The sequence below is a fragment of the Saccostrea echinata genome, unplaced genomic scaffold (genome assembly GCF_033153115.1).
Source record: "Saccostrea echinata isolate AGI-Se365-2 ecotype Australia unplaced genomic scaffold, CSIRO_AGI_Sech_v1 ptg000034l, whole genome shotgun sequence".
NCBI lineage: Eukaryota > Metazoa > Mollusca > Bivalvia > Ostreida > Ostreidae > Saccostrea > Saccostrea echinata.
In genome coordinates this window covers 5825040-5844801 of record NW_026889783.1, presented here as the reverse complement: position 1 = coordinate 5844801, position 19762 = coordinate 5825040, and the positions used below count along the sequence as shown (strand labels likewise).

The 19762-nt window shown below is 34.6% G+C and overlaps 1 protein-coding gene across 1 annotated transcript; it reads left to right on the top strand.

The window, feature by feature from the left end:
- Positions 1 to 263: 263 nt before the first annotated feature.
- Positions 264 to 16389, top strand: LOC133199720 (protein fem-1 homolog CG6966-like). The gene is made up of 2 exons (XM_061335588.1): positions 264 to 1364; positions 15745 to 16389. Exons 1-2 carry the CDS (start codon positions 264 to 266, stop codon positions 16312 to 16314), a joined length of 1671 nt encoding a protein of 556 aa, XP_061191572.1. The 3' UTR covers positions 16315 to 16389.
- Positions 16390 to 19762: the final 3373 nt, after the last annotated feature.

Below are 19762 nucleotides of genomic sequence, written 5' to 3'. Positions count from 1 at the left end.
TCTAGTTTTCATTGGTCAACTTTTATCTGGTTATTGTTATTATTTGGATAGCTAAAAGCAATTTAAAGGGAAAGTGGTCCTATTTTTCTGCAGAAAAATTGATTAATGTGTAGACCATCCTAATTCTCTCTTCACCCAGGCACTGCTGTAAGAGCTCCCAGTGCAAGCATTTTACAGTGCAAGAGATTTTGGAATTCAGTGTATATATCAGAATTATACTGAAGTATAAATTTTAATGTTTTTGTTCACAGGTAACAAACATCATGGCAGCTGAGGTGAAATCTGATGATTTTAGATTAAAGTTCTTGATGACCATGAAATCATTGCTTGACTGGAGTGCCTTACAGAAAGCTCTAGAGAAGAAAAGCAAAGCAGAAAGACATAAGATCTTGACTGAGTCTTTCCACCAGAAGGAAATAGAAATGGCTTTAGAGATAGCATGCAAACAAGGAATGATAGGAGCTGTGCAGTTTCTTATAGATAAATGTGGCATTGATGTTGAAAAAGTTAAGAATGTTTGTGTGTGGTCTGCAGCAAGTGGAAGGCATTCTAATATTGTGAAATATCTCATTGAAAACCATTCTGTTGATGTTAATCTACAAAATGACCAAGGAATGGCAGCCATACATTTTGCTTGTGTTTCTGGAAATGAACATTTAGTGGAGTATCTAGTCAACAAAGGAGCCAGTTTGACAGACACTGATAACAAAAATGTGAATTGTCTTATAAAAGCAGGAGTGGATGTCAATGCCAAAAACAGCAATGATGAACACATTCTTCATGGGACTATCCGACAGGGCTTCAATTTGAACGAGAGTCGCCTACATGTCATAGACTATTTGGTTAAGGCAGGAGCAAATGTGAATAGTGTAAATGCTGCAAACATACCAGTGGTCATATATGCTGCTCTTACCTTTAAATCATGCACTAAAACTCTAGGGTATTTCCTGAAGCATCCTCAAGTGAACATGCATGATAAAATTGATGCAATGAAATATGGAGGAGCATTCTTGATTAGCACAGGGAATTCAAAAAGAGGATTCAAGTTTTGGACAAGAGCTGTTGAACTCCAGGAGAAGATGAAATTTGTAGAAGATGAGAATAACAATTCTGCACCTTTTCATGGTGATTTTTCTTCCTATGAGCCAACTTGCATTGAAGATATCCATAGAATGAAGGAAAATCCAGTTCTACCAATTTATTTCATGTTTGCACTTTTATCTAAGCTTCACGTCAAGTATGGTTATAATTGCATACCTTGCCTAGAAGGATTGAATGATGTGATTATTTCACTGGGATGCTATGGTTTCTTTCTAGAAGTTTTTGCATTCACCTTCCTTCACACCTTTTCAAACAATGAAAATGTGAGTGCCGCATTCATTTTACACAGCAGTCATAGACAAACCATGCAAGCAAGTTTGGTTTATATACCACTTGTAATAATGTGGGAACAGACATAAAAGCTGTACTTTACCAAAGTCACTAAAGCATAGAATGTAGGTCATTTGCAGCATCCGAAGTACTCAATGGACACACCATCCACAGACAAACCATCCATACAAGGTTGGTTTGTATACCACTTGTCATAAGCAGGAACAGACCTAAACACTGATTCGCTGAACGTATCCAAGTGTTGTCCACAGACAGATAGACAGATGGACAAGCAAACAGAGTGATTCCTATATCCCCCTTCCAAAACCTTTGATATTAAAATCTTTATTTTAGTTAGAAAATGTATTTTAGTTCACTGCTTTAAGAGCCACATCAGAAATCTGATTCAATTTGTTCATGTTCCCTTCAGCTGTCAAGTCATTTTCTTCATAGTCAGTGTTAGACATCTGCCTTTTCTTTAATGAAAGTCTATTAAAAAAACTTGCAATTTGAGATGCTGAGAGAAAATCTCCATAGTGAAAAATTCGTTCACTATTGTCATTTTTTACACTTCTCATCTCTCGTGCCACTTCTTCAGGTTCACATTTGAATCCTGTTGATTCACCTTGGTTGAATTTCTTGGTCATAAAGGATTTTTGAGTTTCAGTAAATCTTTTGACTTCTGTCTTTTTTTTAAGAGCTCATCCTCTCTCCAAAGTGCTCACACCTGAAGAAGCATCTTTTGATCCATTCAAATTTGGACCAGTAAGTCTATTTTCAATTAGGATAGCATACGAAAATCTTGAGCGATCCTGCAAGTCCATTCTCTCAACTGAAAAAGTGTGGTTTCCTGTATCTAAGTGGTTACACAAATGGCAGTATCTTAAAAATGTAGATATGCATCCATCCTCTGGACAGGTGAATACATTGCTGCAGTCATCTGCACACGACGATTCCACAATTTCTTGGTTGCTGACAGCTATACATGAAGATGCTGTTGCATCTTGTTCTTGACATGTGGGTGATGAAGAAGCTACGTTTGGCTGTGTTTCCATGGGTGGAGATGTTAATGTGACCTCGGATACAGACTTAGGAGTAATTTCAGGGATTACCCAATTTATATTAATTCCTGCAGTGTCATAATTTATTGTTTTGCCTTTTCCGATCTCATACTGCTTCCAAGCAGTCAAATTTCTGTTGTCATAACTGAAATCAAAAAGCTGACTGATGTTTTGTAATTTCAGCAACACTTTTGGTGGTTTGGAAATTGGTGGCAAAGACACAATAACTTGAACATTGTTCATCTTGTTTTCAAGAGCAGCCTTGAAGTCACTGGCATTCAAGACATTATTTCCTTCATTCACAAATCTTTTTATGTACCATTTTATATGAGCAGCTTTTCAATCACAAATTGATTTACCGCCTTGGGGGTCACAGAAATCCATTCGTTTTATATTCATATCATTTCTGTTCATTTGGTTAATGCAGGGAACAACTCCAATGCCATAAACTGAATGGTAACAGCCAGCATTGTCAGACTGTACATAAACATTCTGTATTGCTGCATTAAGATTCTTTATTCGACCCAGAGTATCTTGCAGAATGGCAGCTGATGTTATTGCATCCTGATTTGCAATATCAAAAACATGAACAAAGGTAGCTGATCTTAAGGCTTCCTCTTTCCATGACAGAACACTGATATGCCATGACAGCCTTCTTTTAGCAAACCATTTTGCTTGGGATTCTCTGAAATAAATGAGCAATACTAAGTTACAATGTATTTACATTACAGTCAAAGACACTGTAAGTTTGTCACTTGAAATGTTTCTCAAAATCTCATAAATTTCTCAAAATATTGTAACAAGAGACCCTTAAGTTGCCAATGGGAACCCACACCCTTGGGTCCTGGGCAATAATCCTGAGAACAATGATGCAATTTTATTTTACAACTGCAGAGATACGGTCTGGACAAACAGATGACAGACAGACAGACATGGTAATTTCAATGTAACACCACCACCCCCAAACTTGTTTGTGGGGGGGGGGGATAAAATGAAGCACTGTCTTACTTCTAGATTGAAAACAAATTTTGAGCTTCACTCCATGAAAACCTGATCACTTGCTTGACAAGGAACGGAATAAACACGGATACATGTTTGAAGTGTGTTAGTTGTGAATAGAGAAGATTTTTCACACAAAACTTGGTCTATGAAGGGAAGAATGTCATTCCAATTACAAACTCATTTCTGAGGATTCGCTTTATCATGTGGAACTAGAAGTTATTAGTTGGGACCATAAGAAGAAAGTGGGTATGAAAGTGGGACAATTTGTTAGAAATTATAAAGGGGTGAGGGTGCTCAGCTATATATATATATATATATATATATATATATATATATATATATATATATATATATATATATATATATATATATAAAGTATGAGCATGTGTGGAGTAGAGGAAAGCGGGGATGGGGGGGGGGGGGGGGGGGAGTCTCACGTATTCAAAATGATAAGTGTTAGGGAGATTTGGTGATGGGGGTGGCAGCTCAGCTACGGAGGCAAGGACAGTGTTCATATGAAGTCTGAAATCTATTGGATCAAAACAGTAACCTGTATCCTGCTTACAATGTATTTTCATGCAAACACATACACACAGAGAGACAAATCCAAGTACCCATGAACGCTGGCATTACAATATCCCCCTGCAACCTTGTGAGGGGATAGTGACCTATGAATTACAAGAGAAAAATTACGTGAAGGTATGTAATCAGCCTAAAAATATTGCAAAACCCTGAGAAAATACCTGTATTGTAGGGGAAGGAACTTCATAGCCCAATCTCTTTCTAGAAGTGCTTCATCCGACTTCATATTTTCCAAAATATTCGTTCTTGCTCTGTCTTGGTTTACTGTGCGAATAATGTGCATTTTCCATTCTTTAATCAACTTCACACTCTGCAAGTAGATAAGTGTATCACATTAAGTTTTGATTTTGTTACATGTAACATACATCTCCCTTATATAAATTAGGTTATGTAAAATTCAGTAGCAATGTAAATAGAGGCAATGAATGTCTAACACTGGATGTTCTTAGGTGTTTGATTCTGGATGGATGTGCAAATTTTCCAGGAATATCTAATACCCTAAATAAAACTCAGCAGTAAAAAACCCCTTGAAAGTTTTACCCCACCTCTCACTAGTTTGCAGTGACAACTCGGTCAGTGATTGGTTCATAATAGTCACGTGAAAGCAGTGTGTATCTTTCATCTGGTCACCTTCAACTTTATAAGCTGTTACCTTCAAATGAATTGTGAGCATATTGTGACATCACTTTATTTCCATTGTTTATTTGACGTCACAGCAGGTAAACTTCAGGCGGCAATAATGAAGCAATGACAAATTTTTAAAAGATGGTAAATGTCAAAATGGTCATTGGTGGGGTAAAATTGGTACCTAGTCATAGAGTGACCAGGAACAGGATGAAACCTACTACCCAGATATCATCCCGTACTTGGTCACTTGACAACTAGGTATGTAATAATACCGGTACAAGTCAAATATTGATTTTTATGTTCTGGTTTAAATACCTCTGCAACTGTATATTGAATGTCATCTTTCTGGTCATGATCAGTGAAGTTAACCTCATGGCAACTAATTGCTCCCTGTAACTCATCCAATAGACTGGTGATGCCATTGCATTCATCACAAACTTTCTGATGTGAATGGTCACATGCTTTTGAATAAGCAGTGTCCTCTGATGACAAGGCATGAGTACAGAAGTGGTCAGGTATTTCAGAGTTCTCACTGATGTGCAACTGAAAATAACAACAAGAAATTGTTTAATTTCATCTTCTGAGTATGTGAGTGAATAATAATTCATACAGAAATCAAAACACAGAGAAAAAAAATTATGACAATTCAAGAAACCTTTACATGTAGTGAGCACCATTTCACATTTGTCTTTGTATGTTATCAGAATCAAACTAGAGCTGTCCCACAGGACAAATACCCCGCCGCAACAAAAGTTAATGAGGCCATGACCTTTGACCCACAGTCATGTACTGATCCTATATTGAAAACAACTGCAAAGTATACTTTGAGTCAAGAAATTATTTTAATACACAAGGACAATGAGAGCTTGAATTTTGATCGACTGACCCTAAAATCAATAGAAATCTTAATTGGGTCACAGAGCTTGCAGAAGAGAAGTTGAAAATGTGTTGGCCAATCAGAGGCCATGCAGCTGTATCTGTTGATGGCTCAGCCCAAAAAACACAAACTTGTTAAAGGACTTGGGGACTTGCAAAGGAGAAGTGGAAAATGTGAAAAGATAACAGACAACAGACAGACGACGCGCTATGACTTTAGCTCACCTGAGCCGAAGGTTTAGGTGAATGTTGGTAGTCCCAAAATTAAATGAATCTACAGCAAATCTATGATTTCATCTGAAAAGTTAGTAGTACTTTGTATTGAACTTTTTAAGTACTGCTTTCCTTCATTAAGCATGCCAGTCATCTTCTCTGACCATTCGTGTCCTTTTCCAAGCTGACCTAATACTCTAACAACGTTTTTGAGGTCATCAAAAGCCTGACTTCCACCAGCGGCAAAATTAACAAGTCCTCTCATTGACTTCCTGATACCTGGTTCAACTGCTTCCAAGACCCTCATATATGACCTTTCAGAAAGAACATTTCGAAACTCTACTTCCGCACAGAACTTCATATATAATGATACAGTTCTAGTCCGTACACTGTTCAGAATTATTTTGGGAACATTCAAAGTGATTCCTGAAGAGATTTTATATGAACAAGTACCAAATGGTGAATCAGTCATTATTGCTGGAGACATTATGAACTCTAAGAAATGTTCTATCTGCTCCTTTGTAGCTTTTTCTCTTGTCTGTGATCTATTCTCTATTGGCATGCCAATGCCGTTGATCGCAGCATGCTTACGAGCTGCAGTATACTTGTATTTTGACAGAGATGGTATGTACTCCTTAATCTCATTGTAACTGTGGTCCTCCATCAATAAAGAAAGAAGTTGTCTCTGAGTTCCCCAGCTGGTCATGCTAGAATAAGCTATTGAAATAGATTCAATAATGCTTGTGTCTTCGCTGTCTGGATTACTTGAATAAATAGCTTTTTCTAACAGAGCCTCTTAGTTAGGGGCGATGATAGAAATGATGTTGTGAATAATATCTTTTGATTTTTTTAGATAATCATTCTGTGTCCTTTTTGATGCAGATTCAAAATCAACAGTTAGTGTTTTTTTGATTGGACTAACACCTATGGCATCAAGAAAAGTATTCAAGGCCTTCCTTTTACGTAATGGACTATCTTCATGCTCTTGAGAATCCTGCCATTCAGATGATAACTGACTTCCAAAAGGTGTTGGTTGGGAAAAGTTGTCGTGTGTAGTTGATTCCACCTACAAAAGAAAGATACAGAATAAATCCAACTAACAACTTAATTTAAAACAACTTCATTCTTGGCACAAATGTTACTCATGCTGAGACAGTGTTTCACGACCCTGAGCCAAAGTCACACCTTCAATGTCAAGGTCAAGGTAAAATTTGATGAGGTTTTCTTGTCAGGTCTGTATTTCTATATGCCTCATGGAACAGCTTCATACGTGGCATACAATGCTCCTCATGATAAGATGGTGTGCCATGACCCTAACCCAAGGTCAGACTTTGATGCCAAGGTCACAGTAGACTTCAATGAAATTTTCTTGTCTGAAATGTATTTCCTACCTGCCTCAAAAGAACAGCTTCATACATGACATGAATGTGCCTCATGATATCATGGTCCTTCATGACCTTTGACTTAAGCTCAGGTGAGCAATATAGGCCCATTTTAGGCCTCTTGTATGTGTGTAAAATATGAAGTTCATAGGTCAAATGGCTTTTGAGTTATCGCGTCACAATCCTTTCAAGTCTGAAGTTTCCAGGACAAATAGCACTTGAGTTATCGCTTGACAAAGAAATGGATGAACAAAGTGATTACTATAGGGCTCCCGCATCTTTGAGTCGGGGCTCTTATGAACAAGCTGATGCTCAAAGTAATTTTAAACAACTCAGTACATGTAAAAAATTCAGTACAAACCTCTGTTTGTTCCATATGCATTGGATCTGCTTGTACTTCATGGTCATTTGGTAGTTCACATTGCAACTCATCATCATCATGATTCTCCTGAAAGTATTTCATATCTGTTTACAAATTTACATGACCCTACAGCATATAGTGGCTGATACTTTATAATAAACAAGCTGATACTAAAAGTAATTTAAAGCAAGATAAGTTTGTGAAACAGTATGCCCCCAGCGGCAACAAACTTAGAAAAGCTAGTTTTAGCATAAAGGTCAAGGTCTCAAGGTCACTGACCTTGATGTCATTTGAAAGAGCTTCATTAGTGGAGTATGCATACCAAATATGAAGTCTCTATCTCTCACAGTTCAAAAGTCATGGCAAGGTTAAAGTTGACAACAGATACACAGACAGGACAAACAAAAATATGCCCCTGCTCTTTGGGCATAATAATTCAGTACATGTAAAAATTTCAATACAAACCTTTATTTGTTCCATATCCATCGGATCTGCTTGTACTTCATGGTCATTTGGTAGTTCACATTGCAGCTCCTCATCATCATGATTCTCCTGAAAATATTTTACACCTGTTTACAAACTTACTTGACCCTATAGCATATAGTGGCTGAGATATGATACAAGACATTAAACTGGACAAAGGGGATACTCCAAATTAGTTCTTCTCAACTTTGTTGACGTGAAATAACTACAGTGTTCAAGGTACATGTGTCACCTGCATTCCTATTAACTCTAATATTTACCTTGACCAGCGAAAGATATTATCACAAGAAATCAATATGTGAAATATCAACTCCCTGTATCACTTCCCATGTAAAAGTTATGGTCAATGTTATCTTTTAAAAAAGATTTTGTAACTGCAGAAAGGTCTTGTCACAAACAACACACATGTGAATATAAGTATCCAATCACACTTTATTCAAAAGTTATGGGCTGTGATATCTACAGTATGACAGACAGATGGACTGATAGACAGACACCTTACAAAATTATCACTAAGTTTGCTATGCTTTGCAGAAGACACAAAAGTGCCATTGTTTTGGAGAAAAAAGAAATTGCAAGGATATCCTGGTTTCGTGTAAATATTACACTCTTTGTTGTCACCACTTACATTACATTTTGTACTTTCTTCTTGTTCCATTTCTGCAGAAGCTGTTACCATTTTTTGTACCAGTTCTTTCCTGCAATTGGTGCATACTCCTGCAAAAATTATGAAAATGCAAAAATTTTGAATGCATGCACAAAAATTAATGAAGCAGAGCCTCCCTTTTTTCTGCATCAGCACAGTCCAGGAAATACATTTACTTACTTTCAAACAAAAGACATGATAGAAAATAATATTTTACCAAAACAGACATACAAACTGATAATTTGCTTCAAGATACACAACACAACATATTTGCAAGTACATACATGTGATATGTACAGGCTGTACGCAAAATGTACAGTTTTTTGAGCCCATTCATCGTGTACCGGCGGGACACCAAAATTCACGGAATATGAAAATTTGTACAGTATTTTGAATTTCTCGCTAAATGCCGCCATTTTCCTCTCATTCTCGCTCGCGAGACACTGAAAAACGTCACCTACTTGACCTTCTGATAATTGTGTAGTGTACACAAACCATCGCGTGCGAAGGTGTGAACTGCCAATTGGGATAATTATCTTGCTATAAATCCGTATCAAATATCCCTTTAGGTAGCTTTATTTTTTAAGGGGTACTTAATTACTGTTAATGTTTCGTATACGTAACTTGATTGAAAAAAAATTAAGCCAACTTCGAAAGTTGATATACATGACTTTAGTCTTAATATACGTGAATCTGACCCAGATCTTCGTAGGTATAAAATATACGATGTTTATTACAATGATTACGATGGAATTTCAGAAGAATTTAAGCGATATTTTATACCATTTTTTGTACCGTTTTTTGATAAGCAGTGTACAGTTTTTTCACGCAAATTCCAGTTTTTTTATGGCTCCTGTACAGTTTTGTGGTCTTTGAATTATCACATGTATGTGTACTTGTCTGTCAGACAAAGGAACAGAGAGACAAGGTGATTGCAATAAAATCCCTTTCTTACCAAAATAAGTGTTTGAGAACACGAATGCCCCTGCTAAACACATGCTCAAGCATTGAGACAAAGTGATCCCTACATGCTTCTGCTGGCTAACAGCAGGCATAATAAAAATGCATTATAGTGTAGTTATACTGAAAAGAAAAACATCAGCAAACCTGAACCAATTTGTATAAGGACATCATGATGTTTCTTGAAAAAGAATGATTGTTCTTTTGTAATGGTTCCTTTTGAATTGCTCCGGCTCTTTTTGGCACATTTCCATCCTAAGGAACACATCTTGCTTGATCTCCACCCAACCCCAAGAATGTATCTATAATTCAAGAACAGTTTAAAAATAAATAACACAAGCAATCTGGAATGCACTTGTGTATATGGCATTTTATAAACTACTTTAAGGCAAAAATCATTATAATGTTGATGTAGGGCAACATATCAAAATAAAATAAACAAGTGTTTGAGAATACAATATATACTGCATGCTCAAGAAGCTTGTATATTTACCAGAAATTACATACATAATACATGTAACGTATACAAATGTATAGAGTAATACCTGTGTTTTGGGCAGATGGTAAGTGTTTCATCGTCCTCAATAAAAAGGCCTGCCCTCGCCTTTATTAGGCCAAACAAAAAAATATGTGTGGTTCCGGTTACACTTCCAAAAAAATTAGGGTATGTAGGTAGGTTTTTTTTTTTTTTTTTTTTTTCTAAATAATACCTATCACTTCTTTGCAAATGGTATTTAGATGAGGTGTAATGATATACTAGTCAATATTGGTAGGGGACACCTACATGCTAGCTTGCTTTGGATTTAACACTATTAAACACGTGCACTATGTTTTGCAAGGAGGCCATCATTGCTGAAACTAAAACTTAAACTGGAGCCACTGATGGAAATCGGGGAAAATTCTGGAGAAAATATGAAAATTGAAAAAAAAGTTTAGGGTCGGGGGTATAAAATAGGGAAGGTCGGGTAACCGGAACCACACATATTTTTTTATTTGGCCTTAAGTCACATTCATTTTGTATACTTCTGTGATTGATGGAAAGCTTCTGTAGATGTGAATCTACAGAATTTTGGCAGCAGGTCAAGGGTAATATTTTTTCGGGCCAAGTCTTCTTGTAATCAATCAGTCCACATCCAGAGGTTGATGATGATCTGAAACTGCACACAAACTGAGTCACACCTAGAAAACAATACACAACTATGATGAAGATCAACTATTTTACAAAATTTGAATTGAAAATCCTCTGAAAATTTTTTTAAGAAAATTCGGTGAACTAAAACACTAAAATTAAAAGTCATGAAGGGCTCTATTGGAAAATTTCTGATAGAACAAAGTATAGTTTTTGTGGAATGTGATTTTTGACAAGGTCTAATTGTGATTTGAGGCTTGATCTTTTACCTCAAAATGTACCGATGTCTTCCTCTTCTCACCCACGATGAATGTGTGACAAAAAACCACTAAAGATGATATAGCCCATGGTGAAGCTTTAGTTGAAGTGAAGAATTACCTAAACATGTAATTCAGAATTTCAAGGTAAAGATCAAATACCAAGGTTTACGTCAGATTTGAACATGCCATTCAGTAGATTTCATCACGGTCTATTTACATGTGATAATTGAAACTAATTTACCTTATGGTTTTCTCACAAAAGAGCTAAATGTAAAATTCAGAAGTTCAAGGCCAAATATCTAGGTCAAGGTCAGAAGTGAACATGCCATTTAATAGATCTCGGCACAGTCTATCTACTTGTACTGTTTGAAACCAATCAACAGGTTGGGCACAACACCACAAATGCGAGAGTATCCCAAGTGCGAGGCTGTCACTGTTTTGCAAGATGAATTTCAACAAAATTTGTCTGCTTTATAATAAAAAATTAAATGTCCGAATTTTGTTCTCTAAGTTATAAAGGCTCATCTTTAGGACATACTGAAAAATGTTTACAAAAAGCATTCATGCATTTCATGTACAGTTTTCGCGATTATAGCTGCACATGTTCTGCAGCTATAATCTCGAAAACGGCAAATTTACAAATGTTCCTCTTGTGTAAACTGTAAACATTGTTTAGTTAAGAAATAATGTATCACTTTTAAACATCTATCGGGATATAAATACAGGTTGGTCACATTATTACTTATATTTACATTTATGACTTATTCATATTTTATATTTTCCTGATTACAATATTTAATGCCTGAAATATTTTATTTTTCAAACTCAACGGCACGTATTTGATCCATTGATTGTGCGTCGACCTTTTATGATGTCACTGAGAAATTACGTCGAATGTTTATGATGCGAGGAACCGTGTTTATAGGGATATAGATACGCGTTGCTCTTAATAGTGTTATACAAAAGAAAACATTTGCAAATGTAAATATTATATCATAAACATGAACCCTTTTAACTTTGAGATCAAAATTAGGAAATTTATTTTTTTAGTACTTGAAAAACAGACAAATATGGCTGAAATTCATCTTGCAAAACAGACACAGTCTCACATTTGTGGAATAGTCTCGTATTCAGCAATTGTGCCCAACCTGATCAAGGGCGTAGGAGGAATAGCACCCCCCTCCCCCCATGTTTTTGGGAAGTCAAAATTTCCTATAGTAAATACTTATAAATCCTGGTTCTCCTCCCCTCCCACTTTTAGGGTCAGGAGCAAATTTTGAAACCAGAGTTGAGTCTGTTATCCTAGTTGCCCTCCCCCTTTTCAAATCAATATTAGCCACCTAAAGTTTTGTCAACTTGTTGTGGTGCTGATATCTTAACATTATATTTTGGTGTACTGGATCTGGTTTAACAGACTGCTGTTGTCGAATGCAAATGAATGCTATACTGTACAGGTAATGAGGTATACCGGGTATGACTATGAATTTTATGAAATATTGTTTGAAATATTACTTGTCAAAAGAACAGTAAGATACAGACATACAGGAGTGGAAATCTACCAATTTGACCTTATCAGTAATTAATCAATATGCTCTAAATAATATATCCGAAATATCTGGCGTTTTCCAGGCTTTTTGATATTTTATGTGCCAGGAAAACGTCAGAACCAGCGCAATTACAAAAACTGGAAATTTCGCCGTCTCCAGTCAGAGTTGATTTTCCATACCTGGGAACCGAATTAAATACCGTTGTCACAATTTATCAATGGCACAATGCTTCTAGTACTCGACAATATCGATGAAAAGAAAACATCACTCATCATTTCGATACAGGACTTGAAAAAAAAAATTTAAAAATGTGTAAATGCGCGAAATGAAAACAAATCTCGACAGTCAGATAAAATGTTTCCATAGGATTATATATTTTATAAACAAACCATAAAAACGATGTTGGTGAGTACTAGAAGCATTGTACTATTGATAAATTGTGAGTTTGACATTTCATCGAAAATCAACCCGAGAATGCCGCCTCTGGTTGGAGGCGGGGAATTCCCAGTATTCGTAAAGGCGCCGGTTCTGACGTTGTCCTTGCACGTAAAATATAAAAATAGTAAGAAAGCCAGGAAAACGTCAGATATTTCGGACTAGGGTAGAGTAGGGTAATTTCGACCACTTTTGCTGATTTGTGGCTTTCAATCCACAAAACACGAGTGTTTTCAAATGTACTAGTTAAAAAAGATTCAAAGTAAGTGAGATTGATTTTTTTCTTCAGATTTTTCTGCTTTAGGAGTTAAAAATGCATAAAAAATAATGAATTGGTTTAAAAATAAGTAAGCATGTCGCATGGGTTAATTTCGACCGGCCTCGGGGTAATTTCGACCACAACAAACATCAAAAAGAAAGATAACTCTTGCAATGCAAGTAAACTTTACCTGTCGCATTTTATTCAAAATTTATGGTCCGAGAAACCATATTGCTTATTTAGAAAATACGTATATCTATCTCTATCTCTCTCAATAAACAGAGTAAAATGGATAAGTACTAATATCCATACAGTAAAGATATGGGTTGGGTTACATAAGCTTTTCAATGCTGTCTTATAGACATCTTTCAAAATTCTTATTCTTTATTCTAAATTCTGCTTTTAATTCGCCAACTCTATAATTTAAAATTGTGATATATAGTTATGCAAATAGATAAAATTTTCTCAGATCCCACAAATAATTTCTTTGTTATGATTTTTAAATTCTCCAACCCAAAAAGAATTTTATTTAATATCGTCTTTTCACAACAGAATCATTCAGATTGTATATCTATGTATAAGGTTTGAGCATAGCATTAGAATTGTGTATATTTTTCTTCACTAATTTTTACCATATACACATTCATTTGGAATGCGTTGTTACATGTAATATACGTATTTTACGTGTTTTGTTAATTCTTGAAAGATAGTTCCCGAGAAATTCGATAAGTCAATTAAATAAAGATTTACAGAAGCAAAGTCCTCTGACCCCCCCCCCCCCCCCCAAAAAAAAAAACCTAAGCTCAAAAAAATCATTTCAGTATTTCGTGTAACATCATAGTGGTTTTTTTTTGTTTCAAGATTGTTGCGGCTCTTTTGGTGTGTTGTTCTGATATTTTGGGTACTATTTGGATTTTTTTACCTGGACTGTGTGATACGATCTTAATACGACTGGGTCGTTGGTTTTCGATAGCCTCAGTCTTATTCTTCAAAGTTTACGCATTCGTAATAATGAAAAAATTTACAAAAACCTGATTTTTTTTTGACATATATTTAATATTGTCTGCACCCTCTCTTTTGTTAATTTGATGGGTTTGGAATCTTTAGGATTGCTCTCGTCATGTATTAATTCAAAGCCAGTGCCGACTCCGTGTTCTCTCGCACCTCGATCAGTGATGCACCCTCGTGAACACTCCTACAAGCAAGAACCTCGTAAACAGCCCGGACAATATATATAGCTAGGCATGCACATGTTAATTACATAATCTGACATATTTTTTTTAATATAAAAGGTTATGTGTAGATAATGTTGTACATATACAGTATAATTATTTTTTTTTAAGGTCTAACTCTGCATTGCATTAAACAGCTGTTGAAGACAACTTACACGTATATTTCAGAATAAGTGGTCGAATTTACCCCGCGTCCTTAAAATCAGTAGGGGTAATTTCGACCAAAATCAAATGGACGTTTCTTGTGCATTTTGAGAGAACTCCAAGATAAATTTGTAAAATTCTGCAACTTAAAGATATTCCAAGAAGAAATAAAACAATTTTAATTTAACTCGTGCTGTAGACTGTTGAACAAGGTTAAACTTAAAAAGAGGTTGTACGAGTTGTCTCTCTTGCATTTCCTTGATCAAATCAAGATCAAGCGCACTGAAGACGGACTTTGAAAGTCAAACTGGAGACATAAATGATAGTTAAAAATATTATTTATATCTCTGATCAAGCCATATTTGCGATGAATAATTATACTACGACACACAATTTGAGGAATAGTTTTCTATAATTCCGAATAAATTAAACTTGTCTCAACACTTCCGTAGATCTTTGTGTGGTTTTGAGTTCCTGTGGTCGAAATTAAACGGTGGTCGAAATTACCCTGACTTACCCGTATAAATAATACTTTTCAGTCACCTACAATCGCTTGATGCAGTCATGTCCTCTGTAACCGCACAAAACCTGCTTACATGGTAGTTTTCTTCTCCGACTTCTGCTGCAACTCCAACTTTCTGTTAGTCATCAACAAGAGAGTTCCACAAAGGGGAGATAATCAGCTTACGCGCTTTCATATTTATGATACTTTCTAAATCAAATTATTTGCTGTAGAGTATCCAACTACCATTTTTTATTATTGGATTTATAACTTCAAAGCTCGTAGTTCCTATTGCATGTATGATTATGATGGAGTTTGGTTGCGTTTTTGCGTAAAATATTTATAAAAATTATGCTGATTTTACAGCATTTGGTAGAAACAAAGCAAAGTAGGCCCCAATGCTTTAAAATAAATATGGGAAAAATTAAATCTGCCTTATATATTGAAATTAAGAAAAACATAGTTTAATTCTGTAATTAATTTTGACAGGGTTATCAATAATCAAATTTCCCACTTTTCAAGCATTTAAATCGCCGTTGCTATGGTAACAAGAAACATGTGACCCAAATAACTCATGTTTGAAAGGACATTCATCTATGCTCCATGCACCCAAATATTAAAGCAAAATAATTTTTTTCACATTCCACTCATTTTATATACAATACTCAATGGTTACTGACACGGCCTCTTAAGCTTCTGAAAACAAAGTTCAGGGATGAAAAACAAGTAACTTTTCTCCACATTGCCATAGAATGCATGGACACCACTCAAGATTATCATGGGGATGAAGATAACCAGGCAGAACTAGTGAAGATACTGATAGAAAACGGAGAAGATGTAAATGCCACAGATAATTACCTCTGCTCGCCTGTACATGAACTGGCTACAATTGTACATTGTGATAACCTACATCTCGTTCAGGAAATAGTGGACTTGATGGTAAAGCATGGTGCTCACTTGGACATCAGAAATAAGCTTGGTTGGTCAGGGCTTAATGATATGATTGATTGTGGAGTTAAAGTTAATACTGCAGCAAATCAAACGCTCCAATGTCTGGCAGCTGAAGTTATCATTGAGAAGAATCTGGATTACCGAAGTTCCACTCCAAAAGCCTTGTGGGATTTCATTCAGCTGCATGATCCAGAAGAACGATTGGATGAGTGTAAAATTCCGTATGCTTGCACATTCTACAGTCAAGAACGATTTTGGTTTAATGTAGAAGAGCATGTGTGTGATATATAATGAAGCTGGTCCATTAGAAATGATGGTTCCAAAATGAAGGAATTGACACAGAGACTGTATACATTCATTTTTGTAGTATCGAAATAGAAGGACTAAAGGTTATTTTAAAAAAAAAAGATCTTGAGCCCTGTTCGACTAAAATAAATACTTGATTGTTTCCTCTTTTAGATATGATTGGTAAGAGGTGTTTTGAAAACTAGTATCAAGGTTTCTTTTTCTTAAGTATTGTTTCAATATCTTAATTACTAGTAATTGCTTGTTATAATCTAAAACCAATTTTAATTTTTTTAATTCTTCTGTTGGTACTTTGAAATACTGAAGCAATGTTGAAAATTGACCCATTTTTTTCTCCAAAAAATTAATTAAAAATTCCCAAATGACAGATTGAATTTTTCATTCATTTACTACGATATCTCATAAAGATGTGAATCAACAATAAGCATACAATCTAACTTTATTTATTTAACAGTTAATTTAAAAAAAAAAACCATTATATTCCTGTTTTGCTAATTTTTCAATTTAAAATTCCCAATTAAAAGTCTTTAGGACCCTGTATCTGAAAGGGTCATGATTTTTTGTATGATTATAAATGTGGAAGATGTTTTACTTTCTTCTCTATAACTGTAAAATAATATACCCATGTTCAAACCATACAATCATCAAATTATGGTACTGGTATTTATGTTGTATATTTTTCTTTGATCTCCTTTACATGTTTAATGAATGGCCTTGTTTTTTGTTTTGTTTTTTTTTTTTTATTACAAAAAATATTCAAAAGCAGTAGAATATGATTCTTATATGATTAATATCTGTACAAATGTTCAAACTGGAGATGCTTGCAGTTCAAATCCATGTAGAAGGTTTCAAAAGGTACTGAAAAATTATTAACAATGTATTTTTTATGCCCCTCCATGAATATGGCCAGGGCATGTAGTGTTTGTAATGTCCCACAGTCAGTCTGTCCTTCTGTCACGCTTTGCATTTAGCACAGTTTCAAAGAAACTGTTCAAGATATGTTAACCAAAATTTCATTTGCTAAAACATATTGGTGAGTGCCATTCAACAGTGGCACATTTTCCTTGACTTTCACCTTCCTTATGACCTTGACCTCATTATCCCTCTTTTCATATTAGTTCAGTTTCATAGTATCCAAGATATTTTATAAAAACATATTTGTGAGAACTTTTCAACTGTATCATTATTTTTTTGACCTTGGTCTACATTATATCCTTTACCTCACTATTCTCTATTTTTGTAAAGCTCAATTTTAAAGCAACTATTGAAGATGTAATTATCATAACTCGCTAAACTCAACTGTGTAAAAGTTTTCTGACCTTGACATTTTGTAAGACGAGACCCTTTTTTTCATAACTTTGCATATAACATGGTTTCAAAGAAATGGTTCATGATATTTTTAGATATGAATTGATAGCTATTAAGAGCTATTCAACTGTGTCAAAATTTTCTGACCTTTACCTTCCATATGACCTTAATGTCATTATTGTTTTGCATTTGGGACAGTTAAGAAGAAATTTTTCATAATATTTTCATGAAACTTCATACTATTACAAATTCATTGGTTTAAATTACTCAACTGAATCATAATTTTCTGATCTTCACCTTCCCAATGACTAATTTCACTTTTCAAGATATTTTAATCAAACTTAATAGAAAGTTACATATTGGTAAGAGCAATCTAACTGTCATAATTTTTTTTACCTTTCTTGTGACTCTCCTTCCTTTTTGAAGATTTTTTAATAAGTCCTCAATACTAAGATGGTATCGGTTAGAGCAATTCTACAGTGTCATTATTTTCTTACCATTAATTTTCCAATAACCTTGACTTCACCGTTCCCGTATTTTGCAGTTACCTAAGTTATGTAATTAAAAAAAATTCTACTTTTATCAATTTTGCTCTGACCAAAAAAGGATGGTACATTTCTTTTTATAATGTAGTCAAATGTACTGTGGGAGGGGCATTCATGTCCCATGGACATATTTCTAGTTTTTACCATTGTTGTGTTCATATTTACCACTGTTGTGTTCAAACGTTTTTAAAAAGTATTGAGTCAAGCCAATTTCAACATTTAGTATATTCACAATTTTTAATTTCATCAAAATACCATTTTATTTGCTGTTTTGATTACAAAATCATCAATTTCCAATTCGGCGGGGGGGGGGGGGGGTGCAGAAAAAAAAATTCCAAAAAAAAATCTTTCTTAAACAGAATTTCTTTGCTCAAAATATTAAATTTCAGACCGGTAATAAATATAAAATACAAAAGGGGCCATGCATGGGCCACATTGCTGTCGCAGGTCCGTGTATTTTGTGTAGATAATATGGTTTCTTCGATACATAGGAAGGCAAACACTTAATTACATGCGAGTATTAATTACTGTCTTATGACAGCATCTACTTGCGATTATGAAAAAAAAAAAAATTACAAAAATAATGAATTTAATTAGCAATGGTCACCTGAACATTTATTCATGAACAAAGTGTACACGTGTAATTTCTCCATATGTATATGCGACAGCTATACTGCAGTACAACCTATATCGTATACTTCCTATAGGTTTAGGCTATAGACGGATATACAGGATAATGATGAAGGCAAAATGATACTTGTGATGTCGCAATAATAAAATTACGAAATTAACGAAATTTATGGCGGAGAATATAGAGGTCCATCGACCCGGAAATTTTTATATTTTTGTTAATAGAAGTTTTCTATAGTATTACTAGTTACTGAAAATTTGATGACCAATATATATTTTATTGTTTAAGTGAGCTATATTACATGTACAGTATTGATAGCAAATTTATAATTCTTAGGAAAAGCCTGACCGAGGGCTGATAATTAAATTTTAAAGTACTCTGGTACCAAGAATATAATCAGACTAACGTTATATATATGTTGTATCACATTTTATCACCGGACAATGAACTGATTTCCTTTATATATATATATATATATATATATATATATATATATATATATATATATATATATATATATATATATATATATATATATATATATATATATAATGAGAAGTTTCTTTTTCATTTCTTTTTTTTCTCAAAATATTATAAGGTGCATCAAACAATCTAGATAGAGAGACGGTGAGAGAGAAAAAGAGGTCACTCAGTTCAGTGGTAAAAGTGTCTTATCAGCATAAAATATGACAAATTCATTGAAAACCTCGGTTTCAGTCAAAATATTTGTGGTAGTCTCTGGATTAAAGATGACATTTTAACAAAAAGTAAGAAAAGTTCCGAATGAATAAATTGATTGGCAGGTGCCCCATGCAACAACAAGGCACTTTTCTTGTTGACAAAACATATTGTGTAAGAATAGCTGCTGCGCGATATCTGTAAATCATTAAACAGTAATCAATTTATTGATTCATAAAATATTCTGTTTAACGTGTATCCATGGTCTAAA

What these genes read in the sequence shown, in the direction of transcription:
- LOC133199720 (XM_061335588.1), top strand. Translation starts at nt 264, where the DNA reads ATGGCAGCTGAGGTGAAATCTGATGATTTTAGATTAAAGTTCTTGATG. An exon ending in CCTTTTCAAACAATGAAAAT is followed by an intron (nt 1,365 to 15,744) that starts GTGAGTGCCGCA and finishes AATACTCAATGG; the next exon opens with TTACTGACACGGCCTCTTAA.